Source organism: Leptodactylus fuscus, chromosome 1 (assembly GCF_031893055.1).
Source record: "Leptodactylus fuscus isolate aLepFus1 chromosome 1, aLepFus1.hap2, whole genome shotgun sequence".
NCBI lineage: Eukaryota > Metazoa > Chordata > Amphibia > Anura > Leptodactylidae > Leptodactylus > Leptodactylus fuscus.
Genome location: NC_134265.1, coordinates 177,483,256 through 177,511,054, shown reverse-complemented (window position 1 = coordinate 177,511,054; position 27,799 = coordinate 177,483,256). Strand labels below are relative to the sequence as shown.

At 41.0% G+C, this 27,799-nt stretch overlaps 1 protein-coding gene across 1 annotated transcript; it reads right to left on the bottom strand.

Moving 5' to 3' along the window:
• On the bottom strand, window positions 1–27,528 carry LOC142210855 (prostaglandin reductase 1-like). Its single transcript, XM_075280321.1, has 10 exons — window positions 27,432–27,528; window positions 26,256–26,371; window positions 21,469–21,514; window positions 18,633–18,692; window positions 15,906–16,073; window positions 13,979–14,096; window positions 11,413–11,568; window positions 9,932–10,037; window positions 4,143–4,261; window positions 1–187 (listed from the first exon to the last, which is right to left on the bottom strand). Exons 2-10 carry the CDS (start codon window positions 26,359–26,361, stop codon window positions 77–79), a joined length of 990 nt encoding a protein of 329 aa, XP_075136422.1. The 5' UTR covers window positions 26,362–26,371; window positions 27,432–27,528; the 3' UTR covers window positions 1–76.
• Between the last annotated feature and the right edge of the window lie 271 nt (window positions 27,529–27,799).

Sequence of the window (27,799 nt, the reverse complement as noted above, 5' to 3'; positions counted from 1 at the left end):
CTAAATTTTGACCATGTTTATTCATGCTTAACAGAGGTCATGTAATTCTATTACAGTCATGTATACATGGACAGATTTAGACTTGAATAATTGCTTTCCCCGTGTTCTCTCCATTGAGCATTCCAATGAATCCGGCTGGCATATTCTCAAAACCTTTGGTGATGTGTTCATGATATTTCACCTTACCCTAAAAGAAAGAAATGTATCTATGTCAGTCTATATCAATGAACAATCACCGATCAACATTCAACAATTTAACACAGTTTTATGGGGAAAGATAAAACCCTATAAAATTCTAGATGTAGTCCCACATTGCAGAAACACAGCATTTTTTGTTGCAAATTTTGCTGTGGTTCTTGAGCCGAAGTCAAAAGAGGAATGGAAAATATAAGCGCTAGTTCACACGGAGGCAATGAGGCGGCTTCCGCCTGAGGAAAGCAATAGAAGTGAATGAGAGGCGAAAAACACCTAGCGGTTTTTGGGGGGTTTTTGCAAAAAAACGCGACCGAAAACACCTAGCATTTATTTTATTTTTTTTTCAGTCCATTCACTTTAGGGGAGGGGAAAACCGCTTGGCCAGTTTTTACCAAAAATTGCTCCAGAAAACGCCTCAAGGTCAAAAAACCGCTTCCTAATTAGGAAGCGTTTTTTTTTCAGGAACAAAATAAGCCAGGAGGTTTTTACATGTGAACTAGCCCTAAAGGAAGTACAGACATTTCCCTTCTGTTTAATCCACTCCTGACTTTGGCTCAAAAAAAAAAAAAAAAACAGCCGAAAATCTGCAACTAAAAATGCTGCGTTTCCACATTGTAGGACCTTACTCTTAGGCTGAGGCCCCACGTTGCGGAAATGCAGCTTTTTTAGTTGCAGATTTTGCAGCAGGTTTTTGAGCCAAAGCCAAGAATGGCTACAAAAGGAATGGAAAATATACAGTCCTATGAAAAAGTTTGGGCACCCCTATTAATCTTAATCATTTTTAGTTCTAAATATTTTGGTGTTTGCAACAGCCATTTCAGTTTGATATATCTAATAACTGATGGACACAGTAATATTTCAGGATTGAAATGAGGTTTATTGTACTAACAGAAAATGTGCAATATGCATTAAACCAAAATTTGACCGGTGCAAAAATATGGGCACCTCAACAGAAGTGTGACATTAATACTTTTGCAAAGATAACAACCTCTAGTCGCTTCCTGCAGCTTTTAATCAGTTCCTGGATCCTGGATGAAGGTATTTTGGACCATTCCTCTTTACAAAACAATTCAATTTCAGTTAAGTTTGATGGTCGCCAAGCATGGACAGCCCGCTTCAAATCATCCCACAGATGTTCAATGATATTCAGGTCTGGGATGGCCATTCCAGATCATTGTAATTGTTCCTCTGCATGAATGCCTGAGTCGATTTGGAGTAGTGTTTTGGATCATTGTCTTGCTGAAATATCCATCCCCGGCGTAACTGCAACTTCGTCACTGATTCTTGAACATTATTCTCAAGAATCTGCTGATACTGAGTGGAATCCATGCGACTCTCAACTTTAACAACATTCCCGGTGCGGGCATTGGCCACACAGCCCCAAAGCATGATGGAACCTCCACCAAGTTTTACAGTGACTAGCAAGTGTTTTTCTTGGAATGCTGTTTTTTTTGGACGCCATGCATAACACCTTTTTGTATGACCAAACAACTCAATCTTTGTTTCATCAGTCCACAGGACCTTCTTCCAAAATGAAGCTGGCTTGTCCAAATGTGCTTTTGCATACCTCAGGCGACTCTGTTTGTGGCGTGCTTGCAGAGACGGCTTCTTTCTCATCACTCTCCCATACAGCTTCTCCTTGTGCAAAGTGCGCTGTATTGTTGACCGATGCACAGTGACACATCTGCAGCAAGATGGTGCTGCAGCTCTATGGAGGTGGTCTGTGGATTGTCCTTGACTGTTCTCACCATTCCTCTTCTCTGCCTTTCTGATATTTTTCTTGGCCTGCCACTTCTGGGGTTAACAAGAACTGTCCCTGTGGTCTTCCATTTCCTTACTATGTTCCTCACAGTGGAAACTGACAGGTTAAATCTCTGAGACAACTTTTTGTATCCTTCCCCTGAACACTTTGTTTTCAGATCATTTGAGAGCGGGCTGTCCATGCTCGGCGACCATCAAACTTAACTGCACTTGAATTGTTTTGTAAAGAGGAATTGTCCAAAATACCTTCATCCAGGAACTGATTAAAAGCTACAGGAAGCGACTAGAGGCAAAAGGAGGATCTACTAAAAATATTAATGTCACTTTTCTGTTGAGGTGCCCATACTTTTGCACCGGTCAAATTTTGGTTTAATGCATATTGCACATTTTCTGTTAGTACAATAAACCTCATTTCAATCCTGAAATATTACTGTGTCCATCAGTTATTAGATATATCAAACTGAAATGGCTGTTGTATACACCAAAATATTTAGAATTAAAAATGATTAAGATTAATAGGGGTGCCCAAACTTTTTCATAGGACTGTATAGGAAACACTTATACTTCTAACTTCTGCTCAATCCTGGCTTTAGCTCAAAAAAAAAACAAAAAAAAACGCAGAAAAATCTGCAAAAACAAAAAAAAACAAACAAAAAAAAAAACTGCATTTCTGCAACATGGGGCTTTAGTCTTAAAATGTTTTTACCAACTTTAGCAGTTGAAGCCAGCAGGTGATCACTGTGTTCCGTCTTTAGAAACCCCCAATGGTCAGTTACAGTTTTATGACATGAACAGTTCATTATTATTTTTTAATTTTTTTGTTTTTTATGTAGATTGTGAGCCCCATATAGGGATCACAATGTACATTTTTTTCCCCCCTATCAGTATGTTTTTGTAAAATGGGAGGAAATCCACGCAAACAGGGGGAGAACATACAAACTCCTTGCAGATGTTGTTCCTGGCAGGATTTGAACCCAGGACTCCAGGGCTGCAAGGCTACAGCGCTAACCACTGAGCCACCGAGTTGCCCCATGAACAGTTACTCTTGACTATGGATATTCCTGCAGCATCCAGTCCATTTTGGTTATTCAACTGAAAGGCCAACCATGTATCACATAGTTAGATCAGATCTGCCAGAGCAAGAGGTAGTACTTAATAGTAGTGTTGGGGACATTAAAGGGTCCTCATAAGAGTATGTTGCAGAGTTCCAAATTAAATAATTAACAGGCCTAGATGGGCTACCACCCATTGGGCCTGGAGAAGCCACACACACACACACGCAGCTGATAGTGTATCAAGTGAGTTCTGATTTTATTATAAGAAAAAGGTAGTTTAAATACATTACAGACAAAGAGCTGGCTTGGCTATTCTAATCAGTACAATCATGATTGGTTATAGAGATATAAGACAAGCCTGGCACATGGCTATTGGCTGAGGCTCATTATAATCTGCATCTCATTATAGCTTTCCACACTGGGATGGACTTTCCCATGAAACAAAGAAGGATTCAAAATACTTATGTGTGAGCTAACATCCCAGACTGTCTATATGTATATATCATGGCAAAAGAGATAAGATGACATGCTTCATAGACTCTGTGTCTATACACACTCTAAGTGACCTTCATATACCATAAAATATGACAGAGTGCCCAGATACCATAAGATTAATACTTTTGTTGGTTATGTGTCCATACATCATGTAAAGGAGATAAGAGATATACAAAGTCAGCTGCATCTTCTCAAAATGAGGCCCTTGAGAGATAATGATTAGCAACCTATGCATTAACGTTCATTATCACATTCCTTAAAGTCTAACAAAGGGCCTCCTTGACTTAAGCAGAAAAATACATACTTATACAGTTTATATGTGAAAGAGTACAAGATGGCTGCCAAAATACAAAGATTGAGGACTTAACTCTAACAGTAGCTCTCTACTAGATCAGATGCAAGGTGGGGGAAAAAGTGACCTTCCTGTATGACTCCAATATGATGTCACAAGACTAAATGCCAGGCTATTCCTGTGGATGATATCTCATGGGATAGAAAATTGGGCAAACGTAGAAACTAGATTTTAACAAAGAATACTATATAAAGTCAGAGAACACATTATGGACTAACTAAATTTCCATGCAAGTTTTTTTTTTTCTATTTATTTCAATTGCCATCTATAAAGCATAAAATTACCTCTAAAACCCATTGTAATAGTTGTTTTTGTCCTTCTGCATATCTGTCTGCCCAGCGAGTCACAAGGAAGCCTTCCATACGGAGTTGTTTAAAAAGAATGAGAGGTTGTATATACGGACCTATAAAGGAGATGCAAATTAACAAAACAAACACATAGATATATCATGAAAATAAATCACAACACCTTTAACCCCTTCCCGCCGATGGCACTTTTTGACTTCCTGCCCAAGCTCGATTTTTCAAAACTGACGTGTCACTATATGTGGCAATAACTTTGGAACGCTTTAACTTACCAAAGTGATTTTGAGATTGTTTTTTCGTTACACATTGTACTTCATGTTAGTGGTAAATTTTGGTAGATATGTTTTGTGTTTAATTATGAAAAAATTTTAAATTTGGTGGAAATTTAGAAAAATATGCATTTTATAAAGTTTGAAATGATGTGCATTGCATACAGATAGTCAGACCGCCAAAATTATATCATAAATCTCATGCCCCAGATCTCGGCTTTATGTCGGCATCAAACTTTAGTCACCCTTTTATTTTTTACGGACATTATAAGATTTACAAGTGAAACAACAATATTCTAAATTTTTAAGAAATTTCCAAAACCCATTTTTAAGGGACTAATCCAATTATGAAGGGGTTTTGAAAGACCCTTGTATTAAAGCCCCCCATAAATCACCCCATTTTCAAAACTGCACCCCTTAAATAAGCCAAAACAACATATACCTAGTATTTTAACCCTATAAGTGCTTAACAGGAATTATGACAAAACGGAGGTGAAATTTTCAAATTTGATTTTATTTTACTTATATTTTCGTTTAGCCCTAGAATTTGCACATTCACAAGGGGTTAAAGGAGAAAATGAATCCCACAATTTGTTATGCGAGTTCTCCCGACTACCATAGTACCCCACTTGTGGGTGTAAACTAATATATGGACGCACAGCGAGACGTAGAAGGGAAGGCGCGCCATGGAGCTTTTAGAGGGCAGATTTGGCTGTGATCAGTTTCAGGTACCATTTACAAAGCCCTTGAGGTGTCAAAACAGTGGAAACCTCTAGAAAGTGACCCCATTTTGAAAACCGCACCCCTCAAAGAATCAAGTGATGTAGTGCGCATTAGTAACCCCGAAGTGAATATGTAAGCTGTGCAGAGTAAATTGGGTACACCAAATCCCATTCTATTTTCCCACCAGCTCCTATGACGCGGACGGGGAAGAGGAGCATTCTAGGGATCAGCGCTGGTGTTTTCTCTCTCATAAGCTCTAAATATGGGGTGTCCCCTGAAAATGCTCGCAAAAGCTTACACATTTCCTTCTAGTCGCAGCCACTTATGTCCTAATGATTTGGCGACGTTTAGGGTTTTTGTCTTCACATTGTACAAGCTAGATTTTTATTTTTATCTTCTGGCAATATTAGGGCTTGTTGTTTGCGGTATTAGATGTACTTCTCAATGCCACCATTTTGGGGCCTGTAACTTATTGACTACATTTTATTAACTCTTTCTGGGTGGGATGTAAAAGGAAACATCAATTCTAGCATTGCTTTTTAGAATTTATTTTTTTTCCTGTGCAGCATACAGCATAAGTAACATGTTACCTTTATTCTGTGGGTCGGTACGGTTACGGCGATACCTCATTTATATGATTTTTTAATGCGTTGCTATTTGTGCAGAATAAAATTCAATTTAGGGAAAAAAAATCAATTATTTTTGCATCGCCATCTTCTGAAAGGCATAACATTTTTATTTTTCACTAGACAGAGCTGGTTGAGGGCTTATTTTTTGCGGGAAGACCTCTGCTTTTTATTGGTACCATTTTGGTTTTCATCTGACCATTTGATTACTTTTTATTGAACATTTTGTAAGGGAAAGGTGGTGAATAATCATTATTTTGTGCGGTTTTCTACGGGGGGGGGGGGTTTCTACGCCGTTCGGGTTAAGTAATATTTTAATTTTATTGTTCAGGTTATTACGGACGCGGTGATACAAAATATGTAATGTTTCTCTTTTTCTTTATTTTACATAATAAAACATTTTATATGGGGAAAAAGGGATTTTTGGGGCTTTATTTATTTATAAATTTATTTTAAACTTATTTAAACTTTTTTTATTTTTACTTTTTTCTAACTTTTTTTTTTTTCTGTCCCCATGGGGGATTGAAGCAGTGATCGGCTGATCACTGCTTCAGGAAGCTGTCAGCCTGTGTAGACGCACAGGCTGACAGCTTCCTTTTTAGGCAGGATCAACCAGGTGCGTGAAGGGGGTAAGTGATGGGGCAGACCCGGGTCACAGATCAGACCCCGGCTGCCCCCTATGAACACCGGCACCCCCCGAAACCGGCGCGGGGAGTGCCGATCGGCACCATTTTGAAACGAAACCCCGGAGATGTGGCAGTCATGTCGACCACCGGCATATCAGGGGTTAACACCCGCGATCAGACCCGTTTCCGACTGCGGGTGTTACGGGGCATTGTCAGCCGTAAGATACGGCTGACACCCGCAGGGCATGGTGCGCACACAGTTTCCCGGTAGCGCCGTACTATTACGGCGGATGTCGGGAAGGGGTTAATGGGGCACTGACTTTTATATCTGTATGAGCCCCATGTAGCCAACTCACTTTGGCTATGACCACTCCTTGGACACCATTATTATGTAGATACTAGAGATGAGCAAACAGTGAAATGTTCGAAGTTCGATTCGAGTAGCCGCTCAATACTCAACTGTTCAATCGAACATTGAACCCCATTATAGTCTATGAGGAAAAAATACTCCTTAAGGGGGAACCACTATTCGACTCAGGAGGGTCACCAAGTCCACTATGACACCCCAGGAAATTATGCCAACACCCTGGAATGCAACTGGGACAGCAGAGGAAGCATGTCTGGGGGCATCTAACATGCCCAAGTCACTGTATTATGTCGGGATCCCTGTCAGCTTGCAATATGCGCGAGTTGACTTTTTCTCATAGGAATGCATTGACCAGCGTTGTTTGGCCCGAATGCCATACAGAGTACAACATTCGGCCAATCAACGCTGGTTCTGCCGGAGGCTCGTCTGTGAGGAGGTGGAGTCTAAAATCGGACCACAGCATTCTCCATTGTGTTCCGATCTTAGACTCCGCCTCCTCACAGATGAGCCTCCGAAAAAGTAAGCTCCCTCTTAACAGCAAGCTGCCAGCTCTCCTGACTAGCAAGGACGAACCTGCTGCAGAACCAGCGTTGATTTGCCGCAGGCTCGTTTTTGCTAGTTGGGAGAGCTGGCAGCTTGGACCAGAATGGAGACTGCTGTGGAACGATCTTAGACTCCGCCTTCTACGGCAGAACCAGCGTTGATTGGCTGAATGCTGTACTCTGTATGACATTCGGCCAATCAACACTGGTCAATGCATTCCTATGCCGAGATGTAGCAGTGCTGGCCGTGCATTCAGCTCGTCTACACTGGAGATGCAGCTGAGCTGAGCGCACAGCCAGCACTGCTACACCGGAGATGTGAACCCTGCTGCACACTCAGCTCTGCTGCATCAGAGATGCGCTGAACCCTGCTGCACACTCAGCTCTGCTACATCTCGGCATAGGAATGCACTGACCAGCGTTGATTGGCCAAATGCCATAAAGAGTACAGCATTCGGCCAATCAACGCTGGTTCTGCCGGAGGAGGCGGAGTCAAAGATCAGTCCACAGCAGTCTCCATTCTGGTCTGATCTTAGACTCCACCTCCTCACAGACAAGCCTCCGGCAGAACCAGCGTTGATTGGCCTAATGCTGTACTCTGTATGGCATTCGGCCAATCAACGCTGGTCAATGCATTCCTATGGGAAAAAGTCAGCTTGCGCATATCGCAAGCTGACAGGGATCCCGACCAGATAGAGCCCCAAAGAGCTGGGTGAGTGACATTCCCACCTAAATAAAGGTAATCCCTAGCTAACCCTGCCTGTAGATCTGTCCCTGTCTCACAATCACATAGTTCACAGTCTCATATGAACCGGATATTAAATCCACTGTTCGTATAAATTGAAGGTCACCTGAATTAGCCAGCCAATTATTTTTCCGATTTTTTTTCAATGCCTCAGTTGTCGTAGTTCCTGTCCCAACTCCCCTGCACAATTATTGGTGCAAAAAAAAGGGCCAGGGAAGGTGGGAGGGGAATCAAATTTTTAGTGAGTTTGCCGCATGGTGTTCTGAAATCAAACATCTCGAACGGCCTGATATCCGATCGAACATGTACTCGATCAAACGCTGTTCGCTCATCTCTAGTGGATACCAAACTGCAGTTTGCAGTTTCCACCCTTGCTGTATGTGAATGTATACAATAGTAAAAAAAGAATCTATGTCCTGGTCAATCTGGTTACAGATTCCATGGCACAAGACACTCTGTGGCTGATCACAACATGCAACAAGGAGCCAGAAAATGGGAGGTATAATCCAGGGTGCACTCATGTCCTCCACTTATGGCTCTCGGCCTTTTCTTTGTCAAGGTTGCCTGCTAGAAATTCCAAATAATGTATCTGGAGGAAAAAGTGATTGTGTTTGTGTGTGATTAGAAAACACATGTGTAACTATGTATGCAATGTATATATACACCTATGTGAACCATAGAGCATAAATGAAAATGCAACATTTATGTACTGTGTATCACTGTTAACCTATATCTAATAGTTATCCTATATTAATATAAGCACCCTCCCTCCTCCTAATTTCTAAATAATAATAAAGAATAATTATTATTAATAATGTACAGTTACCCGTATCCCTGGGGCAGTCATGTGACTGCCAAAGGGACATTTTCTGACTATCCGTTTCCCCATTTCCGGAAGCAAATCATCACTACTACTCCCCCTATCCACTCCACTCATACTTACCAAACCATGGCTTCTTCCTGCGAGACGGCTCCTCCTCCTGTACTGGTGGGAACCAGGGTCTTTTCCTCTTCTCCTAGCAGTGTGCGTGCACTGCTGCCACCAAGTCACCTCTACTCTGTGTGTCTACGTATGCGCAGTAAGGCGATTTGTCGTTGGGGAAGGAGCGCGCACACAGTACAGGAGGAGGGGCCTTCTCACAGGAAGAAGCGTGGAGGGCAACTATATAATATGGGTCGGGGGTTGGGCTAAGTAGGTAGGGAAGGACATATAGGATAGCTAGAGAGAAGGGGGGGGGGGTGAGGATGGACATTTGCATTGCGAAGGATAAAATCAGTTGGTAAAACCTGCAGCGAATTGACATGTTGTTGGCTTAAAACCTGCAGCATAAGAAACTTTGCACTGCAGATTTTTTAATGCAGCATGTGGATGGAAATTGTTTAAATCGGCACAGATAATTGTGAAGTGGAAACAAAATGATATACTGTATCCAAAGTTTTATTCAAAATATGTGACGTGCAAACAGCTCAAGCTCAACCAAAATGGATGGAGAGCATCTGTGAATTGCAATTTTCATGTCTTACCACAGATGCTCAATGGGATTTAGGTCTGGACGTTGACTGGGCCATTTTAACACATGAATATTCTTTGTGCGAAATGTGAAAAAATTCAAGGGGTATGAATACTTTTGCAAGGCATGTAACTGCTGAATAGCAATGATGAATTCATGCAACACTTTCCTGCTTTACTAGATGTACTTTACTAATAGATGTGATTTACTAATGGCTATATGTAGCATAGAATGGATAATAAATAATGCAACTCTATTAATTCCTATGGGAGCTGTTATATAATTGGGATGCCCCTTCAAATTCAGCTCTGTAACCCAGTCCTTAATAATTAAATTGATTATTTTCTATAGAAGTGTACCTGATGGACGCTCTGCATCATTATACATTGATATAGCCCCACACACAGAAATTCTTCCAAAATCCTTCATTTGCTGTAAAGCAGCATCGCCAAACTTCCCTCCAACCTACAGAGTAAAGTACAAATTAATTTTTTTTATACTTTCATTCACATTTATGTATAAATATCCACCACTTTCTAAGCTTCCCTATTTGCTATATTGTAAGTTTGTTTTTTAATATTCTAGTTTAAACATAGATATTCCAATTCATCCACAAGGTGTCACTGTTCACTGGTATTCAAACATGCAGACCAACCAAATCCACATTGTGTTCAACCAGAGAGTAGTGTCACACAATGCCTGTTCAGATACATAAAAAAAAAACTTGATAGTCTTCAGTAGTTGATACCTTTTTAATGGCTAACTAATAATGATGACAGCTTTACGACGTTTCGGAACTCTAGGCTCCTTTATCAAGTAAATTTAAAACATTTCTGAAGGATGCATATATATATACAAAAGGGCACATAGGGTTAGAATTCCAGGAGGAAGGGGGGGGGGGGGTGTTAGTAATTGGTAGAGACAATGTAAACACTTACAGTTCACAGGTTTCTGTAAAATGACATAAAACTGTGTGACAAATTTAATCCACTCTCCAGTGTTTGAAGCAGGGTCATAAATTTGCACTCATGAATGCGTCGTTCTCTCTTTGATCTGAAATTCCCTCTCAAAACTAAAACTTTCATGTGACCCGTCATATTATGATCCTCATTGCAGAAAGGTTTTGATACGGGGAGGTCCATTCTTCATTCTTTAATTGTATGGCGATGTTAGTGACTGTTCAGATACAGTCCATGTGGGGGTCAGCTGTGGTCAGTCTGGGAAATGCAGCCTGCATATGAACCAAGTGTCATAAGGATACAGTCTAAGTCTGGTTGCACATGACCATGTGCTTACTGCCAGCCATGCTTTTCATTCATCCGTGTGCTACCCATGCACCAGCCGTGCTTTCTGCAAAATCGGACAGGAATAGGACCGGTTCCATATTTTGCGACCCGCAACCAGGACCGTGTAATTCACAATCATGTGAACAGGCCCACAAAAATGAATGGAAAAACCTGGAGTTTGCAGTAACTGACAAACTCATAATTTTATAAATTAAATATACTGTTACTGAGACAAAATATTCAAAATGCTTGTGTAAAGTTGTCTTATTGGCAGGGAAAAGTAGGCACTGCCTGCAGCAGTATATTACAGAGGTATTCTTCCCTGGAAGATGTATACTAATACACCATCAAAAATAATCCAAGGAAAAGCCTCTATATCCTTCCTTATGAAATTAAAGGGAATTCATGCTATACAGTGGGCCCATAGACTTCCATCACTGTAGCTCTGTAAGACTCCACAAATCACCATTTGAACGTGACTCATTTGAGCTCTCAGCATAAACATGTATATTACACACACAAATATAAATATGTTCACATAGCTTGTAACATACATTCTCGAAATAGCAGTCATAGCCTTCTGGAGACGCCTTCTTCAGAGCTTCTTCCAAAGAGCTCACTGTCTTGTAGTTAAAAGCTTCATCAAAACCAATTTCTTTTAAATATTGTATTTTGTCATCTGAACCGGCAGATCCGACTACTTTACAACCCTAAAGAGAAATATGAAGTATATATTACATGAAAGAAAGTCTGTTTTCTCGAAATTAGAAATCCATATAGGGCTAAAGGTCCTTATGTGGCGAGCCCCAGCCAAAATATTCTGCCTACACGGAAAACACCAGTATTTCTATAGCTATAAATGACATGATGCAATTTACAAAACTGCTATGGATATTACCCATTGACAACTGATCAGGACAAAAGACTGTCACCACTAAAATGGTTAGAGAAAATCTTTAAAGGGAGTCTATCACTTCTCCCAGATCTTTTAAACCACTCCCATAGTGCTCTAGATTCTGTTAGCAGAATAAAAACCATACCTATAAGTTTCAGAGCCCCAGAGATGTGGAGATAAGCACGTTTATTCTTTATTCAAATGAGAATCATGGAGCACAGGGGGAAATTTCTTCTATTACTGAGCACTGCTGCATCATCACTAAACACACCCATCCTGCATTTAGCTTAGTGGAAGGATCAACTGATACTGCCCAGGGATGGTTTAGTGATGATGCAGCAGTGCTCGGTAATAGAAGAAAACTCCCCCTGTGCTCCAAGATCCTCATATGAAAAAAAGAATAAAAGTGCTTTTTCTACACATCCCTGGAGCTCTGAAACATAAAAAAGGCATCATTTTTAATATGCTGACAGTATCTAAAGCACTATGGGAGAGGTTTAAAGGGAGTCTATCATTGCCCCCAGCTACTTTAAACCACCCCCATAGTGCAGTAGATACTGTTAGCAGAATAAAAAACGAACCTTTCTTAAAAGGGATTCTCCAGGCAAAAAATGGACAACACTTAAAAGTTTAAATAAGCTCAGGGTAGTGGAAAAAAAAAATAAAAAAAATAAAAAAGCATACTCACCAGTCCCATTGCTCTGAGTTCTCTCCCGCCTCCTGGTTCATCTGCTCCGGTAGCGGTCATGTGACCACTGAGGCCAGTCAGCACAGGGGACTGAATGTCACACTCTGTGGCATCACAGACCCTCTCACTGAGGTTTGCATCATGTGACTGCCGAGGCCAATCAGCAGCCTCAGCAGACCCCGGAGAGCAGACATACTGGGAGGTGCGGGATGACAAGAAAGAAACGGGACAGGTGAGCATGTTTTTTTGTTTTTTTTTTCCTCTTTTTCCCCACTTCCCACAGAAGATTTAAACTTAAGAGCTTTGCCTGGACAACTCCTTTTAGTTTCAGAGCCTAGGGATGCGGAGAAAGTGCACTTTAATTCCTTATTCAAATGAGGATCTTGGAGCACAGGAGGAGTTTTCTTCTATAACTCAGCACTGCTACATCATCACTAAACACACCCATCCTGCATTCAGCTCACCATCCCTGGGTAGTGTGAGTTGATTCCACTAAGCTTTAATGCATTATGTTTGCAGGTATGTTTTTTGTAGAGAACTGCAGTATTATTATTATTATTTTTATTATTATTGTTTATTTATATAGCACCATTAATTCCATGGTGCTTTACATTTGAGGGTTACATACAGTACACAATATACAGGTAGATATAATACTAACAATGACCGACTGGCACAGTGGGGTAGAGGGCCCTGCCCGCGAGGGCTTACAATCTATGAGGGAAGGGGGTAGAGACAGGAGAGGGGGGGGGGGGGGGGGACTGTACAGATGGTGGTGTGGTGATAGTGTTATTTGAGGTTGTAGGCCTTCCTGAATAGGTGAGTCTTCAGGGCCTTCTTGAAGCCTGTGATTGTGGGGTCAGTCTTTTGTGTCTTGTTATATATTTATTATTATAGTATAGTATTGTTATATAAATGTAATAGCCAAGTTAACTTGTTAATATGACACTTGTACTGAGCCTGAAAACGTTCACGTCACCACCATTGAAAGTAGATTTACAGTTTCCAGGAGCCCGGGTTATGTATATTTATTTTCAGCACATTTTAATATTTTGTGGTGACATTCTAGGGTCTTTTGAACCAAGTGCTAGGTTTCTATAAAGTTATGGTCTCAAATTACAATGGTTTCAACTAACAATGGTGGTCTTGGATCTAATTAATATTGTGGCTTGAGGTTCCACTGCATTGTGAAAAAGTAGTACAAGCAAACCAGTCCTGTGAATTCCACCAGATGAAAAGCAGCCAGTTTGGAGTTAAGTCTAGAGATGAGCGAGTAGTATTCGAAATGGCCGTTTCGAATAGCACGCACCCATAGGAACGACTGGAAGCAGCCGGCACGCAGACTTTGCCGGTGGCCGGCCGCTTAACCCCCTGCGTACTGGCTGTTTCCATTCATTTCTATGGGTGCGTGCTATTCGAAACGGGAGTTTCGAATAGTACTCGCTGATCTCTAGAGTTAACCTCATCACAGATGCAACTGAAGCTCACTGTGAATTTTTCACTGAAAAACAGATAATATTGGCACACAGTTACTTACTTTTAACTTGGCAATCTGTCCCACAACTGTCCCGACTGCCCCAGCAGCACAGTTGACAAGAACCACATCTTCTTTCTTAGGATTGCAGATTTCCAAAAAGCCGAAATATGCAGTTAAACTGATAAGATAGAGAATAACGGTGATGTGCATTCATAGCACTCACTGCATGCTATAGAACACAGTTTGGGTTTATATAAGACATTCATCTAGTTGAATGGAAGAAGTTTTGTAAGGACAATACAAGGATCGCCAACCTGTTCTACAGCTGCCTTAAAATTACATACACAAGTATTCCCTGACAGCAGTTTGTAATTTTGGAAATCCATACGATGAAGGCCAGAACACTACCTTACGATTAGAATTTGTTCACCCTTAGTAGTATTACAGCAGAGAACTATATCATCACTGCATAAAAAAAAAAATAAAACATTAAATGGGTGTTGCAGAATCCTGATCATCAACCTTAGAATAGCTCTTCAGTATCAGACATGGTATGGTCCACCTAGAACCCCCACCAATCAGCTGTCTGAAGAACTGCAGCATTCTTTTTATTACTTACCAAGCACAGTTAATATATTGTATAGAAGCTTGGTGTTGCAGCTCAACCCCTTTCCCTTGAATGGGACTGAGAGGTAGACCACCCAATGAACGTGATGTTCCTGGTCTGTGAGGTGGATTAGCATGGATTGGAAACTTTTTGGAAATTTTAACGGAAAGTGGAGCTGTGACTGTAAAAAGCCGCGGTTTTTAAGCAGTGTTTCTGCTGTGGGCAAACCACAGTTTACGCCAAGTGGGGCCCCGGCCTCAAGCATATGCGATGCGCTTAACCCCTTGGTGTTCGGCTGCTTACACAGAAACCTATGTCGGGGAGGTATTCGATCGAATACTACTCGCTCATCTCTAATCTCCATGACTTAGATAAACAGAGCTCATCGCATCATACTGATCTACGATGCTGGGAGATCACCAAGATACAGCGAGTTTGGTTCAGTCAAGCCACAGTTGGCCCAGGAAACGCTGTTACATGAATTGTGCTAGCCCACATGGCCATCTAAAATTTTTCCTTACACTGTAAGAAATCTTTCTGACAAGCAAAGCAAAGTACAGGGCTGTATACTTGTGCAAGATGGATAGTGTAATGTACACTATGTGATCAAAAGTATCCAGACACCTGGCTGAAAATGACTTACAAGTTCGTGGCGTCCTCCATCGGTAATGCTGGAATTCAATATGGTGTTGGCCCACCCTTAGCCTTGATGACAGCTTCCAATCTCGCAGGCATACGTTCAATCAGGTGCTGGAAGGTTTCTTGGGGAATGGCAGCCCATTCTTCACGGAGTGCTGCACTGAGGAGAGGTATCGATGTAGGTCGGTGAGGCCTGGCACGAAGTCGGCGTTCCAAAGCATCCCAAAGGTGTTCTATAGGATTTAAGTCAGGACTCTGTGCAGGCCAGTCCATTACAGAGATGTTATTGTCGTGTAACCACTCTGCCACAGGCCGTGCAGTATGAACAGGTGCTCGATTGTGTTGAAAGATGCAATCGCCATCCCCAAATTGTTCTTCAACAGTGGGAAGCAAGAAGGTGTTTAAAACATCAATGTAGGCCTGTGCTGTGATAGTGCCACGCAAAACAACAAGGGGTGCAAGCCTCCTCCATTACCGATGGAGGGCACCACGAACTTGTAAGTCATTTTCAGCCAGGTGTCTGGATACTTTTGATCACATAGTGTATTTGTAAATTGGAAAAATGGATTCCAAAATTGGCACTGTTCACACAGTTTTTTTTATGCTTTTATAGTCAAAAAATAGGAATGGATTCTAAACACAAAAGATTAAAGACATTTTTTTCAGATCTGATGCAAGTTTGCAAAATCCATCAAACTTGCCCCGAGTACACAATATGTACTTGCCATAAAGAAGCCTTACCCTGGCATGCCTACTGTTCCAAGCGCCAGGGATCTGGGCAGAGATTCAGGCCACTCAGGAAGCAGTGGGTGTAGACCTTTGCCATCAGAGACAAAGTGTGTTCTCCAGCCAGCATTTCCAACATAATAACCACCAACAGGAAATGCTGAATTTTTGCTTTCTATTACCCTAGACAAGACAAAAAACAAAAGAAAAACATTTATTAGCGACTTCACATTCCCACACTGGCACTATGGCCTTGCAGTACTAGGTTCAAATCTGCTCAAAGTGAGGGAGTTTGTATGCTCTTCCTATGCTTGCGACAGACAACGCACACATTGTGCTCCAATAGGACTGTGTGCATGTTATTTCTTAAAATATCACACTTCTGCTTTCTAATTTTTGTGACGCATCATTAGGTGCTTTAGGCAGAGTTTATACACATACTGCACATATTTGCTGTAAATTACTATGTGTTGGTGTAATAAGAAACTATGATTTTTATGGAAAAAAAACATGTCCTATTGATATAATATGCCAGGGTTATCTGTATTATAATTTCTGTTACAGATCACTATTTCTGTATACTATTCTGTATTTCTGTATATTATTCTAGCACTGATCATTATTTCTGTATACTATTCTGCCACTGTTCAGTAGCTAAGCATTTCCTCACATTTCCTTGACACTCACATTCCAGCTATATCATATATGGTAACGTCCATTTATCCAGACACGATCATGAAAACCCCCTCCTAGTTCAAATTGGCATATAGACCCCTAGAGGTGATTGCGCCAAGTAGCTTCAGCATGGACCATGAATAGGTGCCCTGCATCTCTGGAAGACATCGATCAATGGGTATAATAAAATATATATAATATACTCACCGGCCACTTTATTAGGTACACCTGTCCAACTGCTCGTTAACAATTAATTTCTAATCAGCCAATCACATGGCGGCAACTCAGTGCATTTAGGCATGTAGACATGGTCAAGACAATCTCCTGCAGTTCAAACCGAGCATCAGTATGGGGAAGAAAGGTGATTTGAGTGCCTTTGAACGTGGCATGGTTGTTGGTGCCAGAAGGGCTGGTCTGAGTATTTCAGAAACTGCTGATCTACTGGGATTTTCACGCACAACCATCTCTAGGGTTTACAGAGAATGGTCCGAAAAAGAAAAAACATCCAGTGAGCGGCAGTTCTGTGGGCGGAAATGCGTTGTTGATGCCAGAGGTCAGAGGAGAATGGCCAGACTGGTTCGAGCTGATAGAAAGGCAGCAGTGACTCAAATAGCCACCCGTTACAACCAAGGTAGCCAGAAGAGCATCTCTGAACGCACAGTACGTCGAACTTTGAGGCAGATGGGCTACAGCAGCAGAAGACCACACCGGGTGCCACTCCTTTCAGCTAAGAACAGGAAACTGAGGCTACAATTTGCACAAGCTCATCGAAATTGGACAATTGAAGATTGGAAAAACGTTGCCTGGTCTGATGAGTCTCGATTTCTGCTGCGACATTCGGATGGTAGGGTCAGAATTTGGCGTCAACAACATGAAAGCATGGATCCATCCTGCCTTGTATCAACGGTTCAGGCTGGTGGTGGTGGTGTCATGGTGTGGGGAATATTTTCTTGGCACTCTTTGGGCCCCTTGGTACCAATTGAGCATCGTTGCAACGCCAAAGCCTACCTGAGTATTGTTGCTGACCATGTCCATCCCTTTATGACCACAATGTACCCAACATCTGATGGCTACTTTCAGCAGGATAATGCGCCATGTCATAAAGCTGGAATCATCTCAGACTGGTTTCTTGAACATGACAATGAGTTCACTGTACTCCAATGGCCTCCACAGTCACCAGATCTCAATCCAATAGAGCATCTTTGGGATGTGGTGGAACGGGAGATTCGCATCATGGATGTGCAGCCGACAAATCTGCGGCAACTGTGTGATGCCATCATGTCAATATGGACCAAAATCTCTGAGGAATGCTTCCAGCACCTGGTTGAATGTATGCCACGAAGAATTGAGGCAGTTCTGAAGGCAAAAGGGGGTCCAACCCGTTACTAGCATGGTGTACCTAATAAAGTGGCCGGTGAGTGTATATATCAGTGCATGATATATAAAGGGACTCCCATCAAGTGAACCATTACATCATTTGTAACCACAGCTAAAGCATCTTTGAGTTAACCTGTTTAGAAAAAAAAAAATCCTGTATGCCTACGGTTGGGCAAAAGAAATAAGGTACATATAAAACAGTAATGTACTGTACATGATGTACGATTATTTCAGTGCTACAAACAAATTATAATAATGTGTTTAACAGAGTCTGTCACTAGAACCCAGCACATCAATCCAGCCCTGGAGATAGATTCAGCTGATCCAAACCAGTTTTCTTCTTGAGAATCTTGTGCCTCTATTGCTGTTTTTGCCAATATGCAATTGAACTCTTATGAACAATAAGGGCTTTGTAGTGGATTCTGGTGACCCCAGAACAAGCACAAACTGGGTTGATATGCTGGGATCTGGTAGACTTCCTTTAAGAAAGATAGAAATGTATAATTCATAGTGGCAGATTTATTAAAACTGTGTAAAAGCAAAACTGTCTTTGTTGCCATGATCAGCAGGGGTACTGGGTTTTGCACCCCCACTAATCTGACATCGATTATCTATCCTTAGGACATTTGATCAGTATTACTATCTTGGAAAATCCCTTTATGTATACATTATATAATAAGAATATATTACCTGGCGACTTGGGATCCTATCATTACATCCCCTTCCTTCATAAGCCGGCTACTATATGGCCTGTTAGATATGAAACAATTAGGTTATTTGCATATCAAGTATTCACAAAATAATTTACCTTTTCAAAGTTGCCCATTTCTTTGCCATTTAAAGGGAACTTGTCATTTTTTATTTTTTTAAATGTCTGGTTTATTAAATAATCGTATTCTTCTTGAAACAATTCCAGAGCATCTTTTCTTAGATTTCTGAAATGTGCAGTTCCTTTTGTTATTCCTCTTAGGCCGGGGCCCTAAGAGACATAAAGGCTGCGATTTGTCTGTGGCGGAAACGCTGTGGCGTTTTACAGTTAGGGCAAAGTGGATGGGATTGTAGCCAATCCCATGTCCACTCTGTGGTAAAAATAGCATTGCAGACACACTGCGATTTCCAAAACCGATGCGGTACTGGAAATCGCAGCATGTTAATTATAGCTATGGAAATGCCAGTGGTTTCCCCATAGGTATAATTGAAACAGAAAGTCCTCAGAGGAAATCTCTGCAAACTATCTGTCTAAAGCACTGCGGGAAGAACTGCAATGTGTTGTTGCCGCAGTTTTTCCTGCAACAATTTTTTGCTGCGATACGTGGGGTCTGAGTCTTAGGCTGAGTACTCACAGCGGGAAACGCAGCTTTTGTTGTAGATTTTGCTGTGGTTTTTTGAGCCAAAGACAAAAATGGCTACAGAGGGAATGGAGAATATATATTAAGTTCTTATACTTCTCCCTTCTCTTCAAACCACTCCTGGGTTTGACTCAAAAAAGGGAGCAGCGGTAGAAAGGTCTAAGAACAGATGTGCTGGAATTGTTTTATGAGGAATACCATTTATTTGTTCTTCTGATAAAATAAGCCAAGTGAACTCCAATCTCTGTATTCCTCTGCAGCAGATAATACAAATAAGGTTAGTAGCCTCATCTAACACACAACCAATTTATTGTGTGTTAGATGAGGCTGTGTTTTCACAGGAACAGTGTTCAACAGACCAAAATAGAGCAATGTAAAACACAGGTCTGCATTTATCCATTAGAAGAAATGGGTCCACATGTATTCATGGTGCTCACATGTCTGCAAAAAGTGACTTTGGAAGCTTCTGCGGAGACCTAGCTGAGGTATGGACGGTGGTGCTTAATATACAAGACACTCCTGGACTCCAGCTTACTAGTAAGGGTCAAGTCTACCAATTCCTGAGACAATGCTAAAGTATGGATTTCAACAAATGTTGTAGACATTCAAGAAGGTTTCTTGTTGTGATACAGCTGTAAAATGAAGTGTTAACAATGGCTTAGGCCATATGAATAGGAAGCAGACATGCTACACCAAGTATAGTGTGGAAATTGCAAAACAAACTTTAACGCAACAAACTCATTTGGCAACCACTACATCTCTGGTTGTGTCTTTTTTCAAGCAGTGTCATTTTTTGATGGAAACAAAGAGTTAAAGCCAAAGGGAAAATTGCCAATACATACAGTGATTAGGAAATCATACAAGCCTAGAACATCCGACCTTTTTCACTGTTATGCTTATATGGTTTTATTTATCAAAATACAATAATGGGACAGAAAGGTTACTATATCTCAATAGGGAAAGACAGTACAGTGACTTACTATAAAATGTATGTCCCGCTAAGAATTCTGGAATTCTTAGCCTATATGCAAATAAGGCCTCCTTGGTGAAAAAGAAGAATTTGTTCTAGCTCTATCCTTTGAAAGATAGCTCCATTTAGATCAACGCATGCTTTTCAAAAAAATTAACAGAATAATCTGGGAATAATAGAAATTACTTTTTATATTGTTGAATTCTATCCCAACTTTCCCTTTGCCTGCAATGTATATTTAGACATACTAGTGGTGTACATTTACTACAACTAGCAGAATTGTCCTAATGTAAGGTACACGTAGTTTCCTTTCCCATTATTTTGGTGGAACAGGGATAGTTGCCTTAAAAATGTGCCCATTTGTGATTTCCAAAGCTTTGCCTGACTACTAGTTTATAGTATAGTTTTCAGGACATATGGGGATCTCTCACAAACAAGTTTGGGCTTAGTAAAACCACTTTTATATTGATGCCCATTAAGAAGGGGTGGTCCTGCTCAGTGACTAATTTCTCTGTGCATGAGCATGCATAAAGCCGTGCGTCTAGTATAGCAGTGATCGGGCCATTCGGGAGCTCACTGCATCACATTTCACTATTCAAGCTCCATGCACATGGCCACGTTCAGTCTGGGAAACATGGCCCTTATGCGGATAGAATTTAAGCAACTAAATGTGGTCGTGTGCAGAAGCCCTAAACCTAGCCATATAAGAATTAGCCTGGGATTAAAGGGAACCTGTCAGGTGTTTTTTACATCCTAATACTCTAACAATTAAGATTTCTGTTCTTAAAACCTTAGACTGGCCTATGGATATTTACCTAACTAGTCACAGAAGTGTAGAGCAGATTCATTGAGTCATACAATCACTGCACTAAATCACACCCAGCGAGGCCAACAGTTAAGCAGAGTAACAGTCTGATGTCAGATAGCGAGGGACCTGTTAGTCACACCACATAAGGTGTAATTCAGCTAGAACAACCCTACAATAAATAATAAAAGTTCTGCATTCAGAGCACTGTGTGGCACCACCCTTAAAATACAACTTGCTCTGGTTTGTATGCGCCCCCTCTATAGCTTCCCAACCAGAACTGAGGTCAACATGTATGGGGAAATAAGAAGCCTAGAAATTACTAAGTCAAATATACTTTTTAGCTGAAGAACTAAATGCAGTATTGCTTCCTTTATTACTCTCTACATTAATCCTACTTACCTCATATATGGGTCTACGCTCAAAAAGACGGATTCCAGCAGAATTTCTGAAATTACATAAAATTGGAAGCATATAATGTCAAATTAAATATATATATATATATATATATATATATATATATATATATATATATATATATACATACACACACACACACACACACACACATATTTAACTCTTTTATTGGACAACTGTTTTGGTGAAGAAAACATGTCACCTTGAAATGCAGTTCAGCTTATATATATATATATATATATTTTATAACTGTATATTATAGCTGGGCAGGAGTAGCTGAGCAGATTGACCTGCTTACGGGGAAAATATTTACCGTAATTTAGATTTTATTTATTGAAATTTCATCTCTGTGTATTTATAGGAAATATAAAAAAAACAAAAAACTTGATAGTCTTCAGTAGTTGATACATTTTTAATGGCTAACTAATAATGATGACAGATTGCAATGTTTCAGAACTCTAGGCTCCTTTCTCAAGTAAATTTAAAACCATTTCTGAAGGATGCATGTTTATGTACAAAAGGACACATAAGGATAGAATTCTAGGAGGAAGGGTGGGGGGGGGGGGAGAGGGTTATTAGTAATTGGTACAATCAATGTAAACATTCCAGGTTTTTATCAGTTCTCAGGTCAGTGATTTCTGTAAGATGACATAAAACCATGTGACAGATTTAGCCCCTTCTCCAGTGTCTGAAGCAGGATCACACTGGAGAAACCTTCAGAAATGGTTTTAAATTTACTTGAGAAAGGAGCCTAGAGTTCCGAAACGTTGTACTCCGTCATCATTATTAGTTAGCCATTAAAAAGGTAACTACTGAAGACTATCAAGTTTTTTTTTTTTTTTTTTTTTTATATTTCCTACCCACTGGCTAACACGGTACGAGAACAAACATTTTCCTTGTATTTATGGGATCATCTTCTTGACTTAATAGCATACAGAAAAAAAGTTTTTCCTCTAGTCAATATGTCTAATGGAGTCCCACCTACAAAATAGACACACAAAAAAAACCCAACTAAATGGGAACACCTTAATATACAATTAATAATAAAGCATAGTTGTATTATATAAAACACATACAAATACATTGTATCAAAAAACTGAAAAAGTACAAAAACTAGTGTAGAAAAAAAAAGCCTACGATACAAACAACCCTCTCCCCTACATGAGGAAATGGCAGGGAACTATGTCCAGTACAAAGAAGATTTATGGCTGAGTATCAAAAAGAGATATATATCTATAACCACATAAAAAAAATATATAATCATATGCAAATCTGTACAATAATGGCAGCTATAATGCCATCTAAAGAGACAGACTTAGTATAGATTGCAAATGCAGCACCAATTCAAAACTCCACAAACAATGTAGACGGAATGAAAGAAATCCGCGCTTACCAAACCAAATCTTGCCAATGAATCTTTAATAAAACCTTTTCACACAACGCGTTTCGAAACCAACAAACGGCTTCTTCATCAGGTGTACATAGGAGTTATAGATGATGAAGATGGATGAATGGAAGCACCTGGCACGGCGATCGGCCGCCGGCAAAGTGTACGTGCCAGGTGCTTCCATTCATTTCTATGGGAGCGTGCTGTTCGGAACGGCTGATCCGAACAGTGTTCGCTCATCTCTATTTACGTGTCAGAATGAACGGAGCGTAAACTCCGTGTGAAGGCTCCCTAAGGGCTCGTTCACATCTGTGCCCGGGACTACGTTCTGCAGGTTTTTGTTTACTGCACAAAACAGAGCAGGAGACTGAAACCTGCAGGCATCTTTCAAACCCATTCATTTGAAAGGGTTTGAAAAGTGTCCGGCCGTGAGCGAGCATTTTATGTTCTCCGCGGCGAAACAGTTTTTTTTTTTAACACAGAGTTGGACATGCAGTACTCTGTGTCCGGTTTAAAAAAAAAAAAAAAAAAAAAAAAAAAAAACAGTTTCACCGCAGAGAGCATAAAACGCTCATCGGCGCTCACAGCCGGACTCAGCATGACAGGTTTGCATCTTCTGCCAGCAGAAGACGGAAGCCTAATACGGAGTGCCGAACGCTGCTGTGAACCCAGCGTCAGTCTGTAAATCCCTGCCTCACAATGAACCACAAACAACCTTGCACCAGCAAATGTTGATGTACAAAAACATGGAAATATACTATAGGAACAAGTCCCAGCCCCATGCAGAGGAGAACACTTGCATCTGACGCGATCTCAAATGTCTCCGCTCCCTCTTTTTTTTTTCTGCTGCATGCGAGTGTGTTTGGTAAGCAGGAAAAGGGAGTGTGTGGAAAAAAAAAAAAAGTTTAGCAAATTATTATGTTCACCATCTTGTGGACTTTCTTCTGATCCAGGTAGTTTTGCTTTCACTATTTAGAATATAGAAGTTACAGCTGATATCAACTGTGGCATTGATCACTTAAATCTTAAAGGGATTCTCTAGGACTGTGATATTGATTGCTGCAGCATTATTCACTGCTTACCAAGAACAGGGCTAAACGTTGTGTAATGGTTGTGATTGGTATTGCAACGTAGCCCCATTCATTTATTTCATTGGCCTGAAGTAGAGCTCAGTATCACAGTCCCTGAAAAAACCCTTTAACCTTCTGCAATTCATCCCTTTATTCACAGATCCTGGCAGAAGTGACATCAAGTCATGTAAACCACCATTATGTGGTCTCGAAACGTGTATCAGGTGCAAGCGTTTTCCTCTAGATGTGGCTGGGACTGTATATTTCCATAAGATGGCTCTGGGTATGTATTTTGTGGTGTGATACGCTTTTGCTTACCTTGTTATATTATACCTGAACAGCTTTCATTATTTCCATGCTTTTGTACATTAACAATGGCTGGTGTGAAGTTGCTTGTGGTTCATTGTGAGACAGGGATTTACAGGATTATAGTAGGGTTTAGTTATTTGCTAAATAGTAGACCTGCCCGATGCCTTGATAGTAAGACTGATAGATATCTATGTTTGCATATGGCTATGTATTTTTTATTCTGCTTTAGATGTATATATCTCTTTTTGATCCCTGCCATTTCTTCATGTAGGGGAAAGGGTTGTTTGTATCAAAGGCATTTTTTTTCTACATGATCTTATAAATGTTTGACAGCTATCTTTGTATACACAAAAGGGAGACTGTCACAGATCAGACTACCTCATTGACTTTATAGCAAAGAACAAATTATATATTGAATAAAGTTACAATAAAACTATATCAATGTGCTCAGCCCCTCCTGCTTGATAATAAGATATCTGCAGATTGTACTGCATTTTATTGGTGACAGGGTCCCTTTAAAATGTGCTGTGGGGACGTCCACTGGAAGAAAATAACAGAGCAGCAGGATCAGGCCACAGTGGGAGACAACGGGGACAGGAAAGTATGTTTCCTTTTTTTACCTCCCTGGTCTAATTAATATTTTTATACATTATTATTATCCTGGACAACCCCTTTGCCACTATTATACTTATATGGAAACCACCAGTGTTTCTGTAAGTATAATTGACATGCTGCTTCAGATTTATTTCTGAGATCAGCCAGAATCCCATCCACTTTGAAGGTAGTATAATATGCTGAGTTTTTTTCCAAAACGCTGTATATCGGCAACGTGCGGCCCCGGCCTCAGTAAAAGTAACTTCTATTATAATAACTCCAGTATAGCTATGGCATTAGCTAGATTATACAGTAGATGGCAAAACATCAGCGCATATTCTGGAAATCTTAAAGGGGTATTCCCACGTCGCATACTCACCAGTCTTCGCTGCTGTAAAATCTTCTTTCTTCCTGCTTTGTTGCGTCATTGGTGGGCGGGGTTACATATGCAATGCCAGCGGCAAAATGACGTCACTTCTATGCCGCTGGCCCTGCGTGCGCGCTCCCGATGCAGCTAGGCATTGGTGAGACCAGTCAGTTCCCCAGCCTTCACAATGCCAATATAGACCCAGCATCCGCTGTAATAGAAAGGCGGATGCCGGGGAGGGTTAGACGCCGGCACAGGTGCCTGCGACATTGCTACGCTCCTGCCCTGCATGAAGCCAGCAGCGGCAGGAGCGATGCTCCTATTCCGCCCGCCCCCCCCCCCCCCCCCGGAATAGCAGCATCGCTCCTGCCGCTGCTGGCTTCATGCAGGGCAGGAGCGTAGTGATGTCGCAGGCCTCGGCACCTGTGCTGGCATCTAACCCTCCCCGACATCCGCCTCTCTATTACAGCGGATGCCGGGTCTGTATTGGCGGCCTCCTTCCCCCCCAGCCGCATTAGTAATAAACAGAAAGTCCCATAGACGGCAATGGGGGGGGGGGGGGGGGAGAGACTAATAAAATAGTTTAAAAAATTAATTAAAAAAAAAGCTTTAAAAATATATAATAGCTCCAGCACTCATTTCCCCCCTCCTTTATCTGAAAGCAGGAAGCTAGGTCACGTGGTGTAGACACAGGAATAGCTACAGACACAGGCTTTCTCCCGTGCACTTAGCCCCTCCTGCCTGAGAGCAGGCAGCTACATCACTTGACTTTTGACCAGATAAGTCAAGGGCTGTGTCAACAATGAATTGAATAAAGTAATATAGTGGACAAACAAAGCAGTTTTGCTGAAGCAGTGTATTTAGGAAAAGTCTTACATTCACATTAACAAGCAGTATAGATTGGATCCTTGTGATGGGACAACCCCTTTAAGACTCATGGTTTATACTGCAAGTGTTTTTGTTTTTTTTTATTCTAGTAGTAATATGCATACAGTTTTAGTATGGCATGAGAAAGGAACAGATATACGAATTGAGATTCCCTTACCTCCATCCTGCAGCGGGGGCAGCTCTTGTTCTACTAGTTTGAAATCCTCAAGTTTTGGTGCACCTTCAAAGTGCTTCACCATTGTCCAGGACTTAGACACAACCATTTTTGTTCACCTGTGGAACAAGACAATAATAATAAATGGAGGGAAAAAAAAAAAAAAATGGGCAAGCTTCAGGAACACGCCTCACTGTGGTATATGTGGAGCACGTGTACTAAATTCCTTCACAGCCAAGCTGGCAGGGATATCACCGTTACCAAGGAGACCCCGAAATGGAGCTTTCATGGTGGTTACAAAGAAGGCAACATATTCATGTATATGCAGGGATTTGGAGACATGTAAGTTATATTGTTATCTGAATGAGTTGTACCAGTACTGTGTTCTTTCTAGGAATTTCATAGAAATAAAGGAAGACAGATAAATACATACCTATAGAAATGAGTGAGTCTTTGTCGCTTGTACAGAATAAAAGGCTGCTGAAGTTAACAGTCACACGATCACAGGAGTAAAGTACTGCCAAGTGTCCTTTCTACACAATGCCTATGCAACAAAGAAACTTGTCCTGACCTCCTGAAAGTTAACTCATTGTGGTCCAGTAAGTTATTTTCAAGAGCCTAGGCATCCAGCCAGGAGGGGAACGGGTAAGGGATTGCAGGGATGATACATGTACAGCAGGCAACATGTTTGCACACTTTTCCCACCCAAGGCAGGGGCTGCTCCTTCTAACCGAGTTTATCACTTAAAAACCATGTTACAAATCCTCCCCTCCCTATTTCTTCAGCCAGGATTTCAACAATCCCATTCAAATGCATAGGACGTTGCTGAAAGTTTTGCTACAAATCTGGCACATGTAAACAGATCTTAGAATCCTCTATAAATTCAGGGCCACTTTTGCGAACGACAGCCACCTACATTTATTCTGAAACATTCTTTTCCATCTTTGCAAGTAACCACCAGTTATCTTGATTATTTTAGTGCCACGGTAGTATTATAGTGCGGCCTGGGCTACTCAACAAGTATAAAGCAACATATACATATATAATAGTCAGATATCACATGTTGTACAGACAACACCTACTTTAACCTGTATGCACAGTATCTAGCCCTGTCTGCATAAAGCTGAACATAGAAGGTACCATACAGGTCTTTTGCTTTATAGGAATCTGTAGATTTACCTGCAGGTAGTAAAGCACAAGCGATCTTATCCTGTTGAGAGTCAAAGTGCTGCAGGAAGTGTCCCCTACTAACCACAGTCTGGTCAGCTGCAGGAAGAAATCCCTCTGCTCAACTTCACCTTCTGCTAGTGAATGGCCCCTCCTCTAATATGTAGCCAGTGATCCTGCTGCCTTCCACAAGCTAATGTTTAGCTCAATAGCTGTTGACTCTGCCCCAACCTCATACAGAGAGCTGTAGCTCCAGACAAGATGAATAATGGCCACCCCAAGGAATGAATAAATCTTATGCATTGTGAGTCTTTAAGAAGTGAATCTCATACAAGTAGAAATGAAAGCTGTGTGGCATTTATTTTCTATGAACTCTATAA

Excerpts from the sequence above, each read along its gene's own strand:
- LOC142210855 (XM_075280321.1), bottom strand. The coding sequence starts at position 26,361 with ATGGTTGTGTCTAAGTCCTGGACAATGGTGAAGCACTTTGAAGGTGCA. Across the intron at positions 10,038-11,412 it reads ATGACTGCTATTTCGAGAAT|GTTGGAGGGAAGTTTGGCGA; the intron begins GTATGTTACAAG and ends TTTACTCTGTAG. Across the intron at positions 188-4,142 it reads TATTACAATGGGTTTTAGAG|GGTAAGGTGAAATATCATGA; the intron begins GTAATTTTATGC and ends TCTTTCTTTTAG.